The following is a 24,424-nucleotide window of genomic DNA, read 5'->3' on the forward strand; positions in this document are numbered from 1 at the left end:
TCTTGCATTTTATTTTCAGACGTGTTTGTGAGATGTATTTAATAGTCTTTCTCAGAAGTGTGACCGTAAAAAAAAACACATTCTAATATCTCAACTTGTCTGAATATAATGTATTTATGTGTGTGTGTGTGTGCGTGTATATATATATATATATATATATATATATATATATATATATATATATATATATATATATATATATATATATATACATACATACATATATATATATATACATATATATATATACATTTATATATATATATATATATATATATATATATATATATATATATAATACAAAAAAGTATCTATTAAAAAAGTGTATTGAAGAAAAATGTATTAGAATTTTTTTATTTTATTTGTTATATTTATAGATGAACATTATTGCACATCATTTTAATGGATGGGAGAATGCCTTTAAGTGTCAAATTGGGTGCCTAAACAGAATTTTATTTGGAGCACCCTAATACAAATGTTTCTCACTTTTTAAAAATTATTATAATAATTATATTATAATAATAACGAATTGTTCTCACTTTTAAAAAAAATATTATAATAGTTATATTATAATAATTTGGTATGTTGCAATAATTTCACCTCAAAATGTAGTGTATATTACTGTAAATGGAAAAACAGTACTGCTGTTTTTATGGTAAAAAATAAATAAAAAAATAGGCAGCTCAGTTGCCAGAATTTTACTGTAAAATTGACATTAGTTTTTTTACTGTAAATAAAAAAAATTGCAACTTTACAGTAAAATTTTAGCACTTGAGCTGGCAGTTTTTTTTGTTTGTTTGTTTTTTACTGCAAAATCAACAACTGTAGATTTTTCGGTGTATTACTGTAAATGCCAAAACGACACCACAGGTTATTACAGTAAAAAAAAGAGTACTGTTTTTTTCATTTGGAGGAAAATGCTGTTAAAGCCACAGTAAAATTCACGATTTTACCATGAAATCTATGGCTACTTTTACATTGCACAATTTGATTTATAACTTGCTTTGAAATCATTATTAGTATTTATTTCTATTTTAACATGGTTTGAATGTTTGATCATATATTTTTGAATAATTAGACAATATTTAAGTTAACATATATTTTATTTTGTATTTTTTTTCTCCCAGTAAGAAAAGTCACAGTACTTTATTGATGCATATTATTTCCAGGCTTTCAAGGGCCCAATAAAATTCGGCCCCCGGGCCTTGAGTTTGACACCTGTGTACTAGAGGGCTGTCATGTGAACATGGTCATGAAGCACAGTCGGCAGATAATGTGGCAATGGTTTATTGATGTTAAAATGCTACACAAAGCACCGTTACATGTCGGGGCTCCACATGTCGGTGCGTTTATTCATTTTTTCCCCCCCAACAACGTGATCACTGAGATCTTTTTTTTTTTTTTTCATTATTATTATTGATGTATTTGCAAGAAGGAAAAGAAGATGTCTGGAAAGGACAAAGAAAACATGGTCGTGTCCTTCCCGCTTCAACGCGTTATCACAGCCTATACGCTAGAATATCGGAAGTATGGCACCATTCCCAGGCTGTCATAGGTCCGGCCGGTGTTTTGTTGTCGTGGTCAGCACTATTTACACCTCTTTTTTTGAAGAAAAAAACCCCCACAACAAGCCAAAAAGGGACCAGTGTTTGCCAAAACAGTGCGTGGGACTATAGTGGCGGCAAAACTATGTACACTGTAAATGTCCGAGCTGCGTTATGGATGTATATACACGAAACATCTTCAATAAGTCACATTAAATAGAGCGAAACACTTCTGATGTAGAAAAGAAAAGAAGAGAGGAAGGACTTGTGTGTGTCACATTGGAACATAAAACATAGACAACAAGAAGAACCACCAGCAACAATTCAATCTCTTTTCAGCATCTCCTCACCTCAACTTACGGCCATTTTCCTCAAAAAGAAAGGACAAAAGCGGGAATAGGAAACATTCACGACCGGGTCCGTCCTGCAGGGAATCCTCGCTTTTGGTATTTATTTATTTTTTTCCCCCCTCTCCTCCAACTGCTGCAAGAACTGGTTTTGCTCCTCCGCGCGGACTGGTTGGCGTCTTACAATCTTTTTATCGGACGCTGCGTCGGACGGGCGTTCATTCACGGGGGTGTTTCCGCCTCATTACTGTGAGAATCCTGCGGGTGATGGACGCATCGAAGGGGAATTGCAGTTTTTTTTTTTTAAATGTTGCCTATCGTTCACAATCATTATGAGCGACAATTTAAAAAAAAATTGTAGGATTTAAAAAGTAATAAAAATGCTTGGAAGATGTGGCCAATAGGAGTCACTGTTGTGGCCTTCAAAGCCTCTAAAACAGGGGTCTCAAACTCGTTTTCATTGAGGGCCACATTGCAGTTATGGCTGCCACCATAGGGCCGCTTGTAACAGTGAATAAGTTATGGATTTTCCTCTGCGTTTTATTATTAAATATATATTTTTTACGTACACTGTAAAAAACATGAAAATTTGTAGTTCACAGTAAAATTCTGGTCACCATTTTTTTTTAATGTAAAATCTACACACTTTTTAAACATTATATTACAGTATATGGGAAAAAATACCCACTGTTTATTTACAATTTTAAAATGGCACCACAGTTATTTTACGGTAAAATACTGGCAGCTTACTGTAAAATTGAAGGTAGTTTTTCCAACATATTACTGTAAATAGAAAAACAGTACCACTGGATTTAAAAAAAAAATCTTGGCAACTGAGCTGCCAGTTTGTTAACGTAAAATAACTGTGGTACCTTGTTTCCATTTACAGCAACAACAACCGTAGATTTTACAGTAAAAAAAAAAAAGAGTGGTCGAGTTTTTTTCAAATTACAGTTTTCAATGAATATGCTGTAAAAAAACATAATTTTAACATAATATCTCTTGTCCTTTTTCGCAGTGTACTATTTGATGGATAACTTGCTTTAAAACCATAAGTCAAGCAGATATTGAAGTATTTATTTTTATTTTGACAAATAAAAATGTGTGGAAACTATGGCAATATATTATTTGTTGCAATATTGCATAATATTAACATTTAAAAGGTATGCAATTTCATGCAGTGCATATATATATATTTTTTTGTCAAATGGAAAAAACAAATACATTTAGTTCGAAAAGATAAGATACTTCATTGATGCATATTTTCCTAAGTGTTCGCGGGCCCCTGGCCTTGAGTTTGACACCTGTGCTCTAAAACAACTTCAAAACCACCCATCAACGTTTTATATACACACTGCAAGTATATATATATACAATGTAGTAACAAACACCTTCATAACAATATGTAATATGCACAATATATACCATATTTTGGTCATTTTAATCATTGCCTGAACTAATTCTTCGGCACATTTATTTCCGTTTCCATAGCAGCTCACTTCCTAATTCTGGCAACGAACGAGCGTTCCTACTTCCGGAAACAAACGCAAGTGTGTTCTCATCATGGCAGACGAAGACGACTATTTTTGGACAAAACGAGGATTCACAACCTTGTCTTTTTGAAGCTGAATATACTGAGGATGAACTGCTGCTTCTAGAAGCGAGCACGAAGGAAGGGTGAGACGTTGGAGCAGACGGAAGCCGGGAGAGTGAGGTGAAAGTGACTTTGGCGCTATGAATGTGGAGTTTAAAGCCAAGCTTTTTCGACATAAATGGAGTGCTTACCCAAATCAACGGGAAAAAAAACTGTGCATATGCTCGTTGGTTAGATGTGTAGAAACAAAACATGAAATAATACTTTACAGATACTGTAATATGATTGTTCATGTTTTCCACTCAGTACAGATTGGTTTCCTATCGCAGTATTGTGCATTACAAACTCAAACGCCTTTCGTGTTGACGTAGAAGCTCGTTTATCTCTTTCGTTGTAACGCACTTCCTACTTCCGGAAACAAACGGAAGTGTGTTATAATCATGGCAGACTTGGTAACAGACAACAAAGACGACTATTTTTGGACAAAACGAGGATTCACAACATTATCTTTTTGAAGCTGAATATACTGAGGATGAACTGCTGCTTCTAGAAGCCATCACGAAGGAAAAGGAAGGCGTTGGAGCAGACTGAAGCCGGGAGAGTGAGGTGAAAGTGACTTTGGCACTATGAATGCGGAATTTAAAGCTAAGCTATTTCGACATAAATGGAGTGCTTTCCCAGATAAACGGGGGAAAAAACAGTACATACGCTGTCTGGCTAGCTATGTACAAACAAAACATGAAATAATACTTTACAGATACTGTAATATGATAGTTCATGTTTTTCACTCAGTACAGATTGGTGTGCTATCTCAGTGTTGTGCATTACAAACTTATACACGTGTTGACGTAGAAGCTATCTTATCTTTTTCTATAGCAATGCACTTCCTACTTCTGCCAACAAACGAGTGTCCATACTTCCGGAAACAAACGCAAGTGTGTTCTCATCACGATTGACATGGTAACAGACGACGAAGACGACTGTTTTTGGACAAAATGAGGATTCACAACCTTATCTTTTTGAAGCTGAATGTACTGAGGATGTACCGCTGCTTCCTGAAGCGAGCATGAAGGAAGGGTGAGACGTTGGAGCAGACAGAAGCCGAGAGAGTGATATAAATGTGGAATTTAAAGCCAAGCTATTTCGACATAAATGGAGTGCTTACCCAAATAAACGGGGGAAAAAAGAGTACATATGCTGTCTGGCTAGTTGTGTAGAAACAAAACATGAAATAATACTTTACAGATACTGTAATATGATAGTTCATGTTTTCCACTCAGTACAGATTGGTGTCATATAGCAGTGTTGTGCATTACAAACTCAAACACGTTTCGTGTTGACGTAGAAGCTCGCTTATCTCTTTCCGTAGCTAGCTTGTACGGGTAATACCGTAGCATGTCGAAGTGTTACTACGCTAGAAAAATAATTACTACAATTTGGTTATTATAAAGGTTACAGAACATAAATGAAGTATTGTTGACGGTGTTTCAATGCATTTTTAAGTGATTTAGAGGTAGAATTGATTGCTTCCATCAGCTGCATTGCTAGCTATCTAGAATGAGCCGATTTTTACATGTTAGAATGCAAAAAAAACCAAAACAAAAAAAAACTTGTCTTCTTGTCTCTCATAATGATTGTGAAGATAGGCACAATTTCCCCCCCAAAAAAGTGCAGTTCCCCTTTAAGGAGTGGGACGATCCAGGTGTAGCTGCAGTGTGCTGAAACCACCACCAGGTGGCTTATGTGAGCAGCTAACACTGCATTCTTCACTCTTAAGTGAGATTGATTGAAACTTTTATTAGTAGTATGCTCAGTACAGTACATATTCCGTACAATTGACCACTAAATGGTAACACCCGAATACGTTTTTCAACTTGTTTAAGTCGGGGTCCACGTTAATCAATTCATGGTAAATGAATCTTAAGTGGATGACCCACTGTATTGTTCCCGTGTTTGATTTCAGATGGCAGGTATTGCACAAACGTGTTTTTCTTTCCTGTTTTGGATGCTTCAAGGAAAACTGCACTTTATTTATTTTGCCCACCGTGAGACAAGAACACACTTCTAAAGAGTACAAAACTGCTAGCACGAGGCAGCTAACAATGCAGGTCATGTGGATTCGTCTATTACGCCCATAAAAAAACACACGCATGAAAACACTCATTTAGTAAGCAATAATTGTTTTAGTTATATTGTAAAACTTACAAACGTTGCTTGGAGTGATGAATGAACAATCCATACGAGTAGAAACGCTATGGACGGCTCGAAGACCAAACAGCACTTTTACTTCCGGTTGAAAGCTCAGTCTAAGCTGAAAGGCACTCTAGCACCTGTAGTGAGCAAATTCGTCCAAAAGGTAGCGTCTTCGCACGAACAATACCACACCTTTCAAGTGTATTTGATTTGTTTTGTTTCGTTTTTTTTTTAAACTATTTGCATTATGGCCGTCAGCAAAGAAAAATACAATAAATTAGCCCCACCGTTTTATAGGCCGCAGGGTTCAAAGCGTAGGAAAAAAGTAGCGGCTTGCAGTTTGGACTTTACGGTTTTAGGACAGTGCTACATATGTTGCTCCAAAACCTGCATGTACCTTTCGTCTTTGTAACTATTTGCATTATGGCTGTCAGCAACGAAAAAAAACTATAAATTAGTCCCACCGTTTCATAGGCCGTAGGGTTCAAAGCGTAGGAAAAAAGTAGTGGCTTATAGTTTGGAATTTACGGTTTTAGGACAGTGCTACATATGTTGCTCCAAAACCTGTATGTACCTTTCGTTTTTTTATTTTTTAACTATTTGCATTATGGCCGTCAGCAAAGAAAAATACAATGAATTAGCCCCACCGTTTTATAAGCTGCAAGGTTCAAAGCGTAGGAAAAAAGTAGTGGCTTGCAGTTTTGAATTTACGGTTTTAGGACAGTGCTACATATGTTGCTCCAAAACCTGTATGTACCTTTCGTCTTCTTTTTTGTAACTATTTGCATTATGGCCGTCAGCAAAGAAAAAAACTATACATTAGCCCCACCGTTTCATAGGCCGCAGGGTTCAAAGCGTAGGAAAAAAGTAACGGCTTATAGTTTGGAATTTACGGTTTTAGGACAGTGCTACATATGTTTCTCCAAAACCTGCATGTACCTTTCGTCTTTTTTTTTGTAACTATTTGCATTATGGCCGTCAGCAAAGAAAAAAAACTATAAATTAGCCCCATCGTTTCATAGGCCGCAGGGTTCAAAGCGTAGGAAAAAAGTAGCGGCTTATAGTTTGGAATTTACGGTTTTAGGACAGTGCTACATATGTTGCTCCAAAACCTGTATGTACCTTTCGTTTTTTTGTTTTTTTTAACTATTTGCATTATGGCCGTCAGCAAAGAAAAAAACAATAAATTAGCCCCACCGTTTTATTGGCCGCCGGTTTCAAAGCGTAGGAAAAAAGTAGCGGCTTATAGTTTGGAATTTACGGTTTTAGAACAGTGCTACTACATATGTTGCTCCAAAACCTGTATGTACCTTTCGTCATTTTTTTTGTAACTATTAGCATCATGGCCAACAGCAAAGAAAAAAACTATAAATTAGCCCCACCTTTTTAATAGGCCGCAGCGTTCAAAGCGTAGGAAAAAAGTAGCAGCTTATAGTTTGGAATTCACGGTTTTAGGACAGTGCTATACAGGTATATGTTGCTCCAAAACCAGTATGTACCTTACGTTGTTTTTTTTTAAACTATTTGCATTATGGCCGTCAGCAAAGAAAAAAACAATAAATTAGCCCCACCATTTTACAGGCCATAGTGTTCAAAGCGTAGGAAAAAAGTAGCGGCTTATAGATTGGAATTCATGGCTTTAGGACAGTGCTATACAGGTATACGTTGCTCCAAAACCTGTATGTACCTTTCCTTTTTTTTTTTTTTAACTATTTGCATTATGGCCGTCAGCAAAGAAAAAAACAATAAATTAGCCCCCACCATTTCAGAGGCCGCAGGGTCCAAAGCGTAGGAAAAAAGTAGCAGCTTATAGTTTGGAATTTACAGTTTTAGGACAGTGCTACATATGTTCCTCCAAAACCCGTATGTACCTTTCGTTGTTTTGTTTTTTTTAACTATTTGCATTATGTCCGTCAGCAAAGAACAAAAACAATAAATTAGCCCACCGTTTTATAGGCCGCAGGGTACAAAGCGTAGAAAAAAAGTAGCGGCTTATAGTTTGGAATTTACGGTTTTAGGACAGTGCTAAACATGTTACACAGGCCGCAGCAGCCAACCTCGCTAAGCTGGACACAGGAGGACTTTGAAAGCAAAAACCAAAGGATTTAAAAGTGTACTAGATGGTAGTTTTACTTTAGTTTAGGTATTGTATACTTTTGATTTAATTCTGATCAAACACATGTATGTAATAAAGGAGAAAAAAGAACTAGTTAACATTTTATGCTGATACTTTTAAACTGTCAAAAGCACTTATCATTAATAAATAGAAACATTTACGGTTAATTAATTCATTTTAGAAACCCAATCAAAGCCTGAGAAATCCTGTAGGGAGTGGATTATTCTGAATACACCAGCTGAACAGGGAGCACAAGTACCGTGCTGAAAGATACAACCGTCCCATCAGCCGGCATCCCAGTGAGAGCATTGTGAAGTCACTTTTCCCATGTTCGTGTTTTTGCCGATGAAGCGTTCAGCACTAGAGCCACATGTTGGTTAAAATCTGCTTCTCAAACTTGTAAGCTCATCCTCGGTATACTCAGGCTCCGAAAAATAAAGTTGTGGATCATCGGGAGTCGTCGTGTGCGCTCATGAAGTCTGCCATGGTTAGTAGTCGTAGTCGTTGTTGACGAAGCTAGCGTTCATTGCTATGCGCTTCGTAGAAGTTAAGTAATATTTTTAAAATGAGAAAAATACTGTAATACTGACTTATACTGTATCTGTTACTACGTAAATAAAACCCGGTTGGAGGTTTTTCGATGATTTTACCCGCAAAATAATTGGCGTTGTTAGCCGCCTCTTGCTAGCAGTTTTTTTTTCCTATTTAGAACGCACAGTAAAGGCAAAGACTTGCATTCTAGTCGCACATAAGAATTGTGGACAATGGGCAAAATGAAATCTTTAAAAAATGCAGTTTTCCTTTTTAGAGCTCACCCGAAGTTTAGCGTGTCCCAAATAAAACATTCTTTCAAAAAACGTGTCTCAAAAGTCGCAAACTCGTGTGACGCCCTCGTCATTTCAAAGTTTTAACCGATGAATCCATGAGCTTAACTTATTTTTACGCTTGCGACCGTTTAAAACGTTGTTCTTATTATCTCCACGGTTTGACTCTGGAACTTGGAATGGGTATCGTTCACATTTGGACCGATACGGCACAGATTCCCGACACCCAACGGTGCCATTATTCGGTACTTACTGTTAACAAATGTTCATTGTTTGATAATAAAATAGCACTTTTTTTAAAGTGACATTTAAAAATGAGCTGATTATGATAACTGTTCTGTTCATGAAGCTGAATGTGTTATGTTGCGCCCTACAAAGTGTTTATACTGTAAGTATTGTACTTATTGCACACCAGCTGTATGATCGTAACATTACAAACTGTATACTGTATCGATTAATACGTACTAGCAGTATGTAAATAAGACCTTGTTGGGGGTTTTTCTATGATTTTATAGGGTTTTATCTGCAAAATAGGCGAATCGATCACTTGCATTGTTAGCCGCCTCGTCTCGTACTAGCAGTTTTCTACTATTCAAAACGCAAATTTTTCCTCGGAAGAAAGCGGGAATTGACAAACTGTGTACGTTTGATTTTTTTCTTAAATAAATAGAAAATAAAAATAAAAATGTTCACATTTAATACTTTTTATTTTTTATTATTTTTTTTATTTTACGTATGTCATAAAAATATCACCAATTATCGATATCGACCGATTCAAAACATCGCCCAGCCCAAGTAGAAAATGTATCCCCCATATTGTCATGATGATTTGAATTGTGTGGACACCCCTGTCCTACATCAAGTCAGTGGCCTCAAATGCTTTTTGACTTCTGCACCCCGGAGGTCGACATGGCGGAGAAGAAATGCGTACTAGGAGTGAGGAGGGTTTGTGCTTGCGAGGAGTTAGCATCTCCACACGACCGCCAGAAGATGAGAGTTAGTTACCGTCGGACCAGAGCAGCTCTGAATAAAGTGCGGGGTATTGTCCAAAAACCTTTAATCTCATGTTGACCGCTCAACAAGGAAGCCGCGTGAAGCGCTACATTCTTGTCGCGTCGACGCAAAGGAGCCGAAAAGTCCCTGGGCCGAGAGAACGCTCGCTTTTGATGATCAGCTGCACCTCCGCTAAGAAGATTATGGATTCATGGCGCCTTGTTTGCACACAGGATTATGAAAAAACTGCTGAGCCAATTGGCACTGTACAGCCGTTCACCGGTCGTCGTGGTTAATTGGTTCCCTGACAGTGCTCAATGAATTTCCGTTTAATTATGAAACAAATATGTTCATAGCTGAAGCATAAAAAAAACATTTTTACCCTCCTTTAATCCAGTGCTTCTCAAACAACTGATAGAGCGGTTTGTAGGAATAAATAAATGGAAAAATAAGTGAAGTGAATTATATAGCGCTTTTTTCTAGTGACTCAAAGCGCTTTACATATTGAAACCCAATATCTAAGTTACATTTAAAACAGTGTGGGTGGCACTGGGATCAGGTGGGTCAAGTGTCTTGCCCAAGGACACAACGGCAGAGACTAGGATGGCGGAAGCGGGGATCGAACCTGGAACCCTCAAGTTGCTGGCACGGCCACTCTACCTACCGAGCTATACCGCCCCTAAATATTATCAGGTTCTTAATCGTATTTTGATTTAGGGGGGGGGCGTGAGAAAACAAGACACAAGTCTTCAGCCAGGTGGCAAATATGTGCTGGTACCACCAACTCATAGAGTGGTTTGTACGGATGAATAAATGGAGAAATATTATCAAGTTCTTAATCGTATTTCAATTTGGGGGGGGCGTGAGAAAACAAGACACAAGTCTTCAGCAAGGTGGCATGTAGGTGCTAGTGCCAGCAACTCAGAGTGGTTTGTACGGATGAATAAATGGAAAAATATTATCAAGTTCTTAATCGTATTTCAATTTAGGGGGAGGGCGTGAGAAAACAGGACGCAAGTCTTCAGCAAGGTGGCATGTAGGTGCTAGTGCCAGCAACTCATAGAGCAGTTTGTAGGAATAAATAAATGGAAAAATATTATCAGGTTCTTAATCGCATTTTGATTTAGGGGGGGGGGGGCGTGAGAAAACAATACACAAGTCTTCAGCTATGTGGCAAGTATGTGTTGGTGCCAGCAACTCATAGAGTGGTTTGTACAGATGAATAAATGGAGAAATATTATCAAGTTCTTAATCGTATTTCAATTTAGGGGGGGGGGGGGGGGGGGGGGCGTGAGAAAACAATACACAAGTCTTCAGCTAGGTAGCAAGTATGTGTTGGTGCCAGCAACTAAGAGTGGTTTGTACGGATGAATAAATGGAAAAATATTATCAAGTTCTTAATCTTATTTCAATTTAGGGGGGGCGTGAGAAAACAGGACGCAAGTCTTCAGCAAGGTGGCATGTAGGTGCTAGTGCCAGCAACTCAAAGAGCGGTTTGTAGGAATAAATAAATGGAAAAATATTATCAAGCTCTTAATCGTATTTCAATTTAGGGGGGGGCGTGAGAAAACAGGACGCAAGTCTTCAGCAAGGTGGCATGTAGGTGCTAGTGTCAGCAACTCATAGAGCGGTTTGTAGGAATAAATAAATGGAAAAATATTATCGGGTTCTTAATCGCATTTTGATTTAGGGAAGGGGGGGGCGTGAGAAAACAATACACAAGTCTTCAGCTAGGTGGCAAGTAGGTGCAAGTGCCAGCAACTCAAAGAGCGGTTTGTAGGAATTAATACATGGAAAAATATTATCAGGTTCTTAATCGCATTTTGATTTAGGGGGGGCGTGAGAAAACAATACACAAGTCTTCAGCTAGGTGGCAAGTATGTGTTGGTGCCAGCAACTAAGAGTGGTTTGTACGGATGAATAAATGGAAAAATATTATCAAGTTCTTAATCGTATTTCGATTTAGGGGGGGGGCGTGAGAAAACAAGACGCAAGTCTTCAGCAAGGTGGCATGTAGGTGCTAGTGCCAGCAACTCATAGAGCAGTTTGTAGGAATAAATAAATGGAAAAATATTATCAGGTTTTTAATCGCATTTTGATTTAGGGGGGGGGGTGCGTGAGAAAACAATACACAAGTCTTCAGCTAGGTGGCAAGTATGTGTTGGTGCCAGCAACTCATAGAGTGGTTTGTACGGATGAATAAATGGAGAAATATTATCAAGTTCTTAATCGTATTTCAATTTAGGGGGGGGGGGGGGGGCGTGAGAAAACAATACACTAGTCTTCAGCTAGGTGGCAAGTATGTGTTGGTGCCAGCAACTAAGAGTGGTTTGTAGGAATTAATACATGGAAAAATATTATCAGGTTCTTAATCGCATTTTGATTTAGGGGGGGGGCGCGTGAGAAAACAATACACAAGTCTTCAGCTAGGTGGCAAGTATGTGTTGGTGCCAGCAACTCATAGAGTGGTTTGTACGGATGAATAAATGGAGAAATATTATCAAGTTCTTAATCGTATTTCAATTTAGGGGGGGGGGGGGGGGGGGGGGGGGGGGGGGGGCGTGAGAAAACAATACACTAGTCTTCAGCTAGGTGGCAAGTATGTGTTGGTGCCAGCAACTAAGAGTGGTTTGTAGGAATTAATACATGGACAAATATTATCAGGTTCTTAATCGCATTTTGATTTAGGGAGGGCGTGAGAAAACAATACACAAGTCTTCAGCTAGGTGGCAAGTATGTGTTGGTGCCAGCAACTCATAGAGTGGTTTGTACGGATGAATAAATGGAAAAATATGATCAAGTTCTTAATCATATTTCAATTTAGGGGGGGCGTCAGAAACAAGACGCAAGTCTTTAGCAAGGTGGCATGTAGGTGCTAGTGCCAGCAACTCATAGAGCGGTTTGTAGGAATAAATACATGGAAAAATATTATCGGGTTCTTAATCGTATTTTGATTGGGGGGGGGAGAAAACAATACACAAGTCCTCAGCTCGGTGGCATGTAGGTGCTAGTGCCAGCAACTCATAGAGTGGTTTGTACGGATGAATAAATGGAAAAATATTATCAAGTTCTTAATCGTATTTCAATTTAGGGGGGTGGGGGGGTGTGAGAACAAGACACAAGTCTTCAGCTAGGTGGCAAGTATGTGTTGGTGCCAGCAACTCAGAGTGGTTTGTACGGATGAATAAATGGAAAAATATTATCAAGTTCTTAATCTTATTTCAATTTAGGGGGGGCGTGAGAAAACAGGACGCAAGTCTTCAGCAAGGTGGCATGTAGGTGCTAGTGCCAGCAACTCATAGAGCAGTTTGTAGGAATAAATAAATGGAAAAATATTATCAGGTTCTTAATCGCATTTTGATTTAGGGGGGGGGGCGCGTGAGAAAACAATACACAAGTCTTCAGCTAGGTGGCAAGTATGTGTTGGTGCCAGCAACTCATAGAGTGGTTTGTACGGATGAATAAATGGAGAAATATTATCAAGTTCTTAATCGTATTTCAATTTAGGGGGGGGGCGGGGGGGGGGGGGTTGCTAGTGCCAGCAACTCAGAGTGGTTTGTAGGAATAAATAAATAAATACATATTATCAGCTTCTCAATCATATTTAACTTTAGTGGGGGGGGGGCGTGAAAAAAACACTTGAGAAGCACTGGTGTAGACCAAGGAAGGACCTCTTACACTTCACTAATATTATGATGGAACAAAAACTCGAACGTTAGCGAGAGTGATGCAAAACATCAAAAGTGAGCGTTGTTACGTTCGAAACGGATGGAGTTCTTCGACTGTGCGGGGGTACCTAATGAAGTGACCGGTGGACATGTTTGACGCGAGTCACGTCAAAGTTGCATTTAGTGCTCAAATTCCTCATTCCGCTCGAGTGTCTGTACATTCATGAAGTGCAGACAAACACATCGGTCGGTCTGCCACTCCATCACTACATGGAAGAAAACCCTGAATTTGTGGCCACCGTAACTCAAAGGTTGGACTTGTATGTCCTCCTGGACATGGTGAGCGTCTTGACTGCATTGGAAGTAAACAAAGGACTCTTATGATAACACCACTCACGACACAAAAAGAAAGATAAAAAAGAGGGCTGCGTGTGTAATTCGGCGTGTTTGTCGTCTTATCTGCACGTAATAAGGCTGCTCCGCTCGTCGTGTGCCTCTGGGCCGCCTGCAGGCCGGCGGCTCAGAGGTAGAAGCCGGTGGCGGGCGTGTCGGGGATGCCCGACAGCGTGTCGGGGCGGGGCATCTGGGCGGCGGGGGGCGCCGTGCCGTTCCCGTTGGGCACGGCCGGGTAAGTAGCGGTCGGCGTGATGCAGCCGTTCTCCATCTGCACGGTCCAAACAGAAGACAGGAAGTGATGTCACGCATAATGTCAGATGTCCCTATACAAGGGTCGGCAACCCAAAATGTTGAAGGAGCCATATTGGACCCCAAATACAAAAACAAATCTGTCTGGAGCCGCAAAAAATTAAAAGCCATATTACATACAGATGGTGTGTCATGAGATATAAATTGAATTAAGAGGACTTAAAGGAAACTAAATGAGCTCAAATATAGCTACAAATGAGGCATAATGATGCAATATGTACATATAGCTAGCCCATACTTGCCAACCCTCCCGGATTTTCCGGGAGACTCCCGAAATTCAGCGCCTCTCCCGAAAACCTCCCGGGACAAATTTTCTCCCGAAAATCTCCCGAAATTCAGGCGGACTCAGGTCCTCCACAATATAAAAAAGCGTACCTGTCCAATCACGTTATAACTATAGAATGATGGAGGGTGAGTTCTTGGTTTCTTATGTGGGTTTATTGTTAGGCAGTTTCATTAACGTCCTCCCAGCGTGGCAACAACACACAACAACAGCAGTCACTTTTTTGTATACCGTAAAGCAGTTCGTCTGCCGTAAACAGCAATGTTGTGACACTCTTAAACAGGACAATACTGCCATCTAGTGCATTTGATGAAAGCACTTTTGTGCGTGCCACACAGCAATGCATCATCAGAGAGGGTGTTCAGCATGGTTCGAAAAATAGTGACAGAGAATAGAACAAGGATGGACAATTCAACCCTTAACTCAACAATGAGTAGATGAGTGTTATGTGTGTGTATACTGTATGTGTAAATAAATGAATATATATATATATATATATATATATATATATATATAGTAAAAAAAAAAAAATATATATATATATATAGCTAGAATTCACTGAACGTCAAGTATTTCTTATATATATATATATATATATATATATATATATAATAATAACTGGGATTTATATAGCGCTTTTCTAAGTACCCAAAGTCGCTTTACATGTAACACCCATCAATCATTCACACCTGGTGGTGGTAAGCTACTTTCATAGCCACAGCTGCCCTGGGGCAGACTGACGGAAGCGTGGCTGCAATTTGCGCCAACGGCCCCTCCGACCACCACCTATCATTCATCATTCAATTCACCGGTGTGAGTGGCACCGAGGGCAAAGGGTGAAGTGTCCCGCCCAAGGACACAACGGCAGCGATTTTTTTGGATGGTAAGAGGCGGGGAGCGAACCTGCAACCCTCAGGTTTCTGGCACGGTTGCTCTACCCACTACGCCATGCCGCCCCATATATATATATATATATATATATATATATATATATATATATATATATATATATATATATGAAATACTTGACTTGGTGAATTCTAGCTGTAAATATACTCCTCCCCTTTTAGCCACACCCCCAACCACGCCCCCGTCCCACCCCGACCACGACCACCCCACCCCCCTCCCCCGAAATCGGAGGTCTCAAGGTTGGCAAGTATGAGCTAGCCTAAATAACATGTTAGCATCGATTCATGCAGTGATCAAATATGTCCGATTAGCCCTTCACACAAGTCAATAACATCAACAAAACTCACCTTTGTGCATTCATGCACAGCGTTAAAAGTTTGGTGGACAAAATGAGACAGAAAAAGAAGTGGCATAAAACACGTCCTGGAAAGTCGGAGAAAGTTATACATGTAAACAAACTATGACGAGTTCAAGGACCGCCAAAATTAGTAGGACAAAACGGCGCTCGTCAAATATTTGAATCAGTGAAGCATGTTTCATTTAAACAGTGTGCTTTATAACAATTAGAGAGGTTTGTGTCATGTTTGTCCTCCTACAGAAACCATATTAAAACAAAAAATATTTTTTTTTCCCCTCATGTTTTTCCATTTTTCATACATTTTTGAAAAAGCTCCAGAGAGCCACTAGGGCGGCGCTAAAGAGCGGCTCTAGAGCCGCGGGTTGCCGACCCCTGCCCTATACTCAAAAGCAAATTTTTTAACAGCCCGCGGCACAATCGTTTGCATTCTAATATTAGCATGCTAGCTTTTTTGCCTATTTCACATGTGTAGAGCACAGCGTGAAATGGTTTGTTACTTGACAAATGATACCTGTTAGCATGCCAACGCTAGTTTCTTAACTAATTTTATAGGTATACACCTCAGTCATATTTTGGTATTTGAAACAAGCTAACGTTAGCAGGCTAGTATTTTAAACACCTCAGAGTTATATATTTTCATACTTGACGCATGTTATAGTTAGCATTTTAGCATGCTATGTTTTTTCTTTTTTTTAGCTAATTAAACAGGTATACACTTCACTGTCATCCATCCATCCATCCATCTTCTTCCGCTTATCCGAGGTCAGGTCGCGGGGGCAGCAGCCTAAGCAGGGAAGCCCAGACTTCCCTCTCCCCAGCCACTTCGTCCAGCTCTTCCCGGGGGATCCCGAGGCGTTCCCAGGCCAGCCGGGAGACATAGTGTTACCAACGTGTCCTGGGTCTTCCCCGTGGCCTCCTACCGGTTGGACGTGCTCTAAACACCTCCCTAGGGAGGCGTTCGGGTGGCATTTTGACCAGATGCCCGAACCACCTCATCTGGCTCCTCTCCATGTGGAGGAGCAGCGGCTTTACTTTGAGCTCCCCCTGGATGACAGAGCTTCTCACCCTATCTCTAAGGGAGAGCCCCACCACCCGGCGGAGGAAACTCATTTCGGCCGCTTGTACCCGTGATCTTGTCCTTTCGGTCATAACCCAAAGCTCATGACCATAGGTGAGGATGGGAACGTAGATCGACCGGTAAATTGAGAGCTTTGCCTTCCGGCTCAGCTCCTTCTTCACCACAACGGATCGATACAGCGTCCGCATTACTGAAGACGCCGCACCGATCTGCCTGTCGATCTCACGATCCACTCTTCCCTCACTCGTGAACAAGACTCCTAGGTACTTGAATTCCTCCACTTGGGGCAGGGTCTCCTCCCCAACCTGGAGATGGCATTCCACCCTTTTCCGGGCGAGAACCATGGACTGTCATATATATTGGTATTTTCCTAATGCTAACTGTAAGCATGCTATTGTTAGCATGTTAAAATATTATGGTAAGCATGATAGCATTTTTCCTAATTTTACAAGTATACACCAACACACTAAATGTTTTGTTACCTGACGAATGAGACCTGTTAGCATGCTAACGTTAGTATGCTAGCTTTAATGGTATACATCTTAGACATATTTTGGTAATTGAAGCAAGCTAACGTTAGCAGGCTAGCATGTTAAGCTCATTCTTTAGGTACACACCTCAGAGTAATATATTTTGTTACTTGACGCAAGTTACAGTTAGCATTTTAGCATGCTTACAATAGCATGCTAGATTTTTTAAAGCTATTTTAGTAGATATATACCTCACTGTCATATATTTTGGTATTTTCCTAATGCTAACTGTAAGCATGCTATTGTTAAAATGTAAACATAGTACTGTTAGCATGATATTTTTTTTTTCTAATTTTACAGGTATACACCCACAGCGTCAAATTTTTTGTTACTTGACAAATGATACCTGTTAGCATGCTAACGTTAATATGCTATTTTTTGTTGTTGTTTTGTTAGTTGGTTGTTGATGCAAGCTAAAGTTATCAGGCTAGCATTTCAAACACATGTTTCAGGTACACACCTCAGAGTAATACATTTTGGTACTTGACACATGTTAGAGTTATCTTTTTAGCATGTTAACATTAGTATGCTAGTATGCTATTTGTTAGCTAATTTAGCAACTATACATCTCAGCGTCAAATATTTTGTTACATGGCGAATAAAACCTGTTAGGATGTTAACGTTAATATGCTAGCTTTTTTTTTTTAAAGCAAATTTTGGACGTATACATCGCAGTCATATTTTGGTAGTTGATGCAAGCTAACATTAGCAGGCTAGCATTTAAAAAAATACTATCAGGTACACACCTCAGAGTAATATATTTTAGTACTTGACACGTTACAGCATACTAACATTAGCATGCTAGATTCGACTTCTTTGTTTTTATAGCTAATTTAGCAGGTAAACAGTTCACCTCAGTGTCATATATTTTGGTATTGTATATATGGTATTTGGTATATGCTATTGTTAGTATGTTAGCATAATAATGTTAGCATGCTATCTTTTTTGGGTTTTTTTAGCTCATTTTGCTCATATTTTTGTGACTTGACGCTATCTGGCCACCATGCTAACTGTTAGCATTTCAGTTCAGCTTCGGTTCTTCAGCATTCTCACAGCATTCTCACAGCATTTTTACAGTTAACCTCAGTGTCATATATTTTGGTATTTCACTAATGCTAACTGTAGGCATGCTATTGTCAGTATGTTAGCATAATACTGTTAGCATGCTATCTTTTTTTAAGCTCAATTTGCTCATATTTTTGTTACTTGAGGCTGCCTGGCCAGCCAGTTCAGCTCTGGCTCTTCAGCATTCACACAAAATTTCTACTAAAATTGCATTTTCTAGTTTTTTTAAAATAAAAAATCTATATATTGTACTAGTTTTGAATGTGAAAACCACCAAAAAAATGTCTAATATTTTGGCCTTCTCAGTATGTTGCTCAGAGTGTACAAAAGTACAACAATGGCTACCAGTATCTTTAATAATGCAGTCTATTTCAGGGATGCATTAACGTTGTCAAGTTAATGAATATGATTTACTGATCAGTGATCAGTACTGTAACTGATACATTCCACCACATTTTTTGTTTTCTTTTATGTAAACAACATTCCAATGTTGTGTGTTTGTAACCGGGGTGTCACTCAACTGTAATTATTTCATACTTGTTCATGTTGACAAATGTGCTGTTTCACACTGCAATATTGTTCAATCATTATTACGTATGTCTAGCTTGTGTGCTATTGTGCGCTTAACTGTCGTGTAGCTGCCCGCTCCTAGTAAACTTTTTTAACCAAGTACCATCTCAGAAAAAACTTGGCTCTCCAAGTGCCACCGTAATAACCAACATGAAAATACAGTAGCGTGGTAGGCCTAAGTATTCATTAACCTCTTCAGTTTTTATGAAATGATGACCTTATTCCATGATAGATACAAAAAGACGTAATTCACCTTATTACTGTATTGTTTCAAAAAGTTTAACAATATCTCAAATGACTGAGGAAACACGGGTAGATACATTGCAGACATCTACAGCAAAAAGAATACTATGACAAAAGGTCCTTACCTTGGCATCGGGAGGCATGTCTGAAGTCGCCATACCGTAATGGTCCAGCTGCCGACAGGGTTTGCCCACAGCCAGGATTTGCTCCAGCGAGGCGTTGGGGGGCGCACACTGGGACAGGCTGGAGATGACCTGAGCCAGAGGAACCGGTATGGGCTCCTGCTGCCGCTTGTGGGTAATCCCCTGGAGAGACGAAACCGCCGACTCGGCCCGGTGCTGAAGCGAGCCGCTCCCGAACAAACCGCCGCCGTTGATAGGGTAATCCGAATTGTCAAGGTCGGGCATGGCGTAATCCATGCGGGAATCTAACGACGTGTCTGCGAGCAGTTTTTGGCTGTTGTCAAGGCAGGGACCCAGATCCTCGCCGAAGCCAAAGTCCTGCCACTGAGATTTTACCGCTGACTGCTCCGTACTGGAAATGCTGCAGAGTCCGTTGAGGTTGGCTGCCTTCTGTTTGGCATGGCACTGCTGCGAAAGTCGGTTCTGCATCAGGGGCTGCTGAAGGTAGCTCTGATGCAGCTCCCCGTCCCGCTCCGAGGTCTTGCCATTGAAAACAGTCTGCTGAGAGTTCATGTGTTCCATTTGTATCCCTGCATTCAAGAGAATGTCCTGAGCTAGCCATTGTCCATTGGGAGCAGGTTCAGCGTGCCCCAGCACGTCTCCGTTGACCATCGTGTTGGCCATGTGGTCGCTCTGTTGGACCCAGTCATTGACCCCTTTACCTGGGCACATGCTGAGGTGTTTTTGCATTTGCTGGGACAACTGGACTATGGGAGCCTTCCCCATCAGAGAAGGCTTCTGGAAAGGAAACTGCATTTTCACATTTGCTTCAGAGGTGAGAGTGCTTTCGGGTACTGACATTGTTGTTGCACTCACTGAGGGATTACAGGGAGGCGCCTGTCCTACCTGGTCCGAAGAATCAGTCTTTCCTTCAATGGAGTCGTAGATGTATGAAAGAATTTCCTCATTTGTTAGCAGGTCGTCCAAGGTGGGCACACGCTCCGGGTCGATCTCGACTCGGATCATCCGCTCATCCAACAGGAGAAGCTCCAAATCCTCTGCGCTCAGCCCCAGACCCTCAAGAGCTCCAAACAACTCTCCATTTGAACAGCCGGCATCCTCTGCATCCATGACCCCTTGGCCTTCCAGGGAGAGGGAGTCAAGGGTAGCGAGCAGCGGGTCAAAGCTAGTGCTTGGTTCTGTGATACTTGGATCCACGTCGCCATTGCTCGGAGTGTCCCAAGTTCTGTGCAAGCTAGAGGATTTGGACTCAGAGAAGCCCATTTGGTCTCCAAAGAAGCTGTTGTGAAAGGACATTTTGGGCTCCAGGGCAGCCTGGCAAACGTACACCGACTCATCCTGACTCATGAGGGCCCCCAGGAGCGAGCTTGGATCTAGACCGTCCCTCAACAGCCTTTCAGTCCGACTTTTCTTTGACTTACTACCGTTCTTCTCAGAAACGCCATCTCTGAAGCCCGCGATGGGGTGGTTGGACTGGTAGAGCAAGGCCTCGCCTGTAGCGTACGTAAAGGGTAAATGCATGGAGCGTTTACGCAAGTGTTCTCCTCCCTCTTCATCCCTACAGGAAAGAAAACAAGATTATTGCCATAACCTGGTCAATGAAACCAGAGGTTTTATAGAGTCTCCTTATTTTGAGTAACAACTCAGAGACATACAAAAGGGGCCTCTGGGTGGCGATGATGTAGTCTGGTTTGCCGTTTTTGTAAACCAGTCGAGCGTTAGCCTGCACCCATTTCCAGAGATTCTCCTTGGTGAGCAGCCTGAACACGGTCAGTCCACTCTCCCCAGTCTTCATCACTGCAACAGAAACAGTTGGAATGTTGCTGCACCTTCAAAAATTACCCTTGGGTATCAAATAAGTTTGTCTATGTCTGGCCCTTGCAGGACAGTATCCTTTCATGGTCGATCTATCAGGTTTGTTTGCCATAAGGACTTGAAGTCCAGTGACCCGTGACTGTGCTGGGGAGAGTAACATATCTGTTAGGCATTTGTCCTCACAATGTGTGAGCGCTGGGTCATCTGCGATGCTTTGCTTATGCAGTGGATTTGTAGACCCCCCCTTCTTCCCCTCCCATCTTCTTCTTTGGCATCTCTTCAGTTTTATTCAATCTGCTCCGTAATCCCCCGGGATTACGAGCAAAAGCTGTTTTAACTCTAACTGGGTTGGACCAGGCACCCTCAACTTTTTTGAACAGGACTCCATTCAAAATAGCACACCGGATCATAAGTTTGAGTGTTCAAGGTTCTGTTGATTCTAGTGTACTGAGATGAAACAAAACTTACTTCTGACGTGATTCTCTGCACAGTACAACATATCTGCGGCATGAATGAACTGATAACCGGATCCTCGTACCCGCAGTTCAGCCTCTGTGTAGCCCAGGACGATTTTACCCCTGAAGAAACAAATAGTCTACATGACTCTTTCTATTTAAATTTCAGTATATCAAATTGGAGAACCAGAACTAATTCTGCGCATACTTGGCATCACAGGCCAATGGCGTGAAGTCCAATTTGTGCTTGGTTCGGAAGATCATGTTCTTGGTCCTGATCTCCAGGATGGATGGAGGCTGAAGAGGAGTCGCAATGGCGAATAGGGCAAGCTGCGGCGGTGCCTTTCCTCCGTTTTCTTGGCGCTGGTTTTGCCCGTGTAGAAACTTTAGCCTGCCTTGGAAGTTCAGAGCCTGTCGAGAAGAACCAGAAAGTATAAATGGAGTGAGAGTCTGTTGTGCAACAAATCCCAGCGATGTTTTCCTGACAAGATACCAAAACTGCTGGAACTTTAGACCATGAATTCTGCATTCAACAAAACCTACCAGAAAGCCAGACGAGTTGTCCAGGAGACAGCGAAAGCGGCACACAAAGCTCCTCTCCAGGAAGGACGAGTTCTCTGGAGGAAGCTGTTCAGGCTTGTAGGTGACCACAGACGAGCTGCTGTCCGGTTCTATCTCTGTAAATTCAAAGCCAAATAGTGACCAACATCGCTGACGCTTATTTTAAGTTTAATTTGACAAGTCAACAACTAACAAAGGGGAACTATTTTGTTCCGGTTGGTTGTGAATTATTCAGGACATTGTCTTCCATGTTCAGCTAATACCAGGGTGACCCAAAAAAAACAAGATCCTATACAAACTGTAATAAATCCTACAAATGTCCGCCTGTATCAGATCTTTCAGTTATCTTAGTCGCTTTGCATAAGTCATGTTCTTCACAAAATAACACATTCCTATTTGGGAATTTCCCAGACGTTTGCTGCGATTGCAGCTTTCAGTTCACCAACCGTTTGAGGGTTATGCTGGTACACATTATCCTCGAGATAAACCCACAGATAAAAACTGCGTCGTCTCAGTAATACCCAAACGATCCTCAGCACTGCCACATAGCGCTCCTTCGTCACAGTTTGAGGTCTTTCCCGTTTGTCTTCGAACCAATATTGACCAATGAGGAAAATTATTATGTACCTCAATAAACAATATTTCTGCAGTTGACATGTCCTGACAGCATAAGGTGTGCTTTGTCATAGAATGAAGATCTCCTTATTATTTCTTTAGAAACAAGTCTTGCTTTTCGCTACAAGTTAGGAAACGCTTGATTCTGACCATTTTTGTGCTGCTGTTTTTGTTGTTCTTATATGCATTTGTGCAACTATATTTCGCTGCCCTTTTGGCCAGGTCACTTTAGGTAAAGAGATTTTGATCTCAATGAGTTTTTACCTGGTTAAATGAAGGAAGGAAAGGAAGGAAGATCTGATTTAGGAACACACCTCAAAGACTCTTTGGAGAGAGTCCCAGCTCTTGGCTGCGTCATCAAAGTAGTTTATTTGGGCTTCAATATCCTTTGTTCAAAGTTCTCTCCATTCCGAACAGAATAAGTGTCCCTCTGACCTTTGGAATTAAGATTTTGCACAGTCCTATACTTTCCGAACTTCCGAAACCCAATCAAAAATTCTGCTTCGGATGGAGCGTGAGGACTCCAAACATTTGCTTGGACTAGTGTATAATTTATTGGCGAAATGAGCCTCCAAAATGTATTTTCCTTGGTTCAATATTTAATGTGAGGAGTCAACAATTGAAAAGAAAAGAAGAAACATTGAAACTGATTTTTTTTTAAAGATTTGTAGGTTCTGCTCTTCAACCGTGTAACTCCATCTTAAGTGATTTTGTCATTAAGAGTTAGGGTTGGTTTTGTCAGAGCCTGTGTCAAGTTGCTAAAAACCAAGACACAAACCTAAGCACCTTAAAACCCAAAATACAGATGGGGACCACTTCACCTTGTAAGCCCCTGCTGAAGATTACAGGGTCATGTGACCCGACCTGAGGATGGTTTTAAGGCTTAATACCTAAACTGTGTCTAATATCGAAGCCCAAATGTGTGTAGGCCAACAGGGGCTCTTCCTAAAGACACGTTCAAAAGGAATGTCTACAAACGCGACAGTAAACAACCCGCAATTCCCAGCGTTGTCAAAATGTATTAGGGTTTTTTTTTGATGAAGAAGAGATGAACCACCTTGGGGTGAGTCCTGGCTGACAGTGGATGTCGCCGCAGGCGGCGGATTCAGCGCCCAGTGCAAGTTTCTTCGGAGCTCCTGCTGGTCTTCTGTATGGACGAGCTCGTACACACTCTGGTGCATGACGTCGGTCTAGGGAAAGAATGACCAAAGGGCTCAGAAATGGAGTCTGTTCCGAAACGAACAGTTGAGCTATGCTAACATGATACGATGGATTAGTGTAGAAAATATATCGGTGCTGCATGACGTTGTTGTCTAGATAAGTGATCCGTGTGCTCAACTGTTGTGACTTGCTTTTCAAACAAAAGGCCAAACTAGAAAAGGTCACGTCTGTGTTCTTTTTTTGGAGGGGTGGTTGGATGCTGGGAGGGAACTCCAGGATGCTGAGAAACTCCCAGCAGACACTGCACGCAAGCTGTCTATCCAAACATGGGGTGGTAAAGCCAGGCCTTGGAAATGTTCATTTAAGGCCAACTTGGAAGTGACCGAGCATAAAACAGCGAGCAATGAATGACCTGGTGGAAGCCCAAGTAGTCCTGGATGGTGTGGGAGGAGTAGAAGATGGTACCGCCGGCGGTGATCACCAGGACAAACCCGTTGAGAGCCTTCAGGGAAGGAACACAGAGTCAGTGAACGTCAAAGTGGGAAAGGCATGCAGCTAATTTTAGTTGCGTACGTTACATAATCTTGGCCTGGAATAAAAAACACAGCAAACATAAATGTTCTTGTTGAGAACTGTACCAATGGCACAAACTCA

At 40.9% G+C, this 24,424-nt stretch overlaps 1 protein-coding gene across 1 annotated transcript in view; it reads right to left on the minus strand.

Annotated features, from left to right (window-relative positions):
• Positions 1–13,147: 13,147 nt before the first annotated feature.
• LOC133613399 (aryl hydrocarbon receptor-like) overlaps positions 13,148–24,424 on the minus strand; it is an 81,864-nt gene continuing 70,587 nt past the window's right edge. Inside the window, exons 4-11 of the mRNA XM_061970921.2 lie at positions 24,183–24,272; positions 23,667–23,799; positions 21,977–22,110; positions 21,642–21,844; positions 21,447–21,556; positions 20,819–20,960; positions 19,146–20,721; positions 13,148–13,943 (exon numbers count right to left, since the gene is read on the minus strand). Of these exons, the coding sequence (XP_061826905.2) occupies positions 13,800–13,943; positions 19,146–20,721; positions 20,819–20,960; positions 21,447–21,556; positions 21,642–21,844; positions 21,977–22,110; positions 23,667–23,799; positions 24,183–24,272 (2,532 nt within the window). The 3' untranslated portion in view covers positions 13,148–13,799. The remainder of the gene's footprint in view (positions 13,944–19,145; positions 20,722–20,818; positions 20,961–21,446; positions 21,557–21,641; positions 21,845–21,976; positions 22,111–23,666; positions 23,800–24,182; positions 24,273–24,424) is intronic.

The sequence above is a fragment of the Nerophis lumbriciformis genome, linkage group LG13 (assembly GCF_033978685.3).
Source record: "Nerophis lumbriciformis linkage group LG13, RoL_Nlum_v2.1, whole genome shotgun sequence".
NCBI classification, from domain to species: domain Eukaryota; kingdom Metazoa; phylum Chordata; class Actinopteri; order Syngnathiformes; family Syngnathidae; genus Nerophis; species Nerophis lumbriciformis.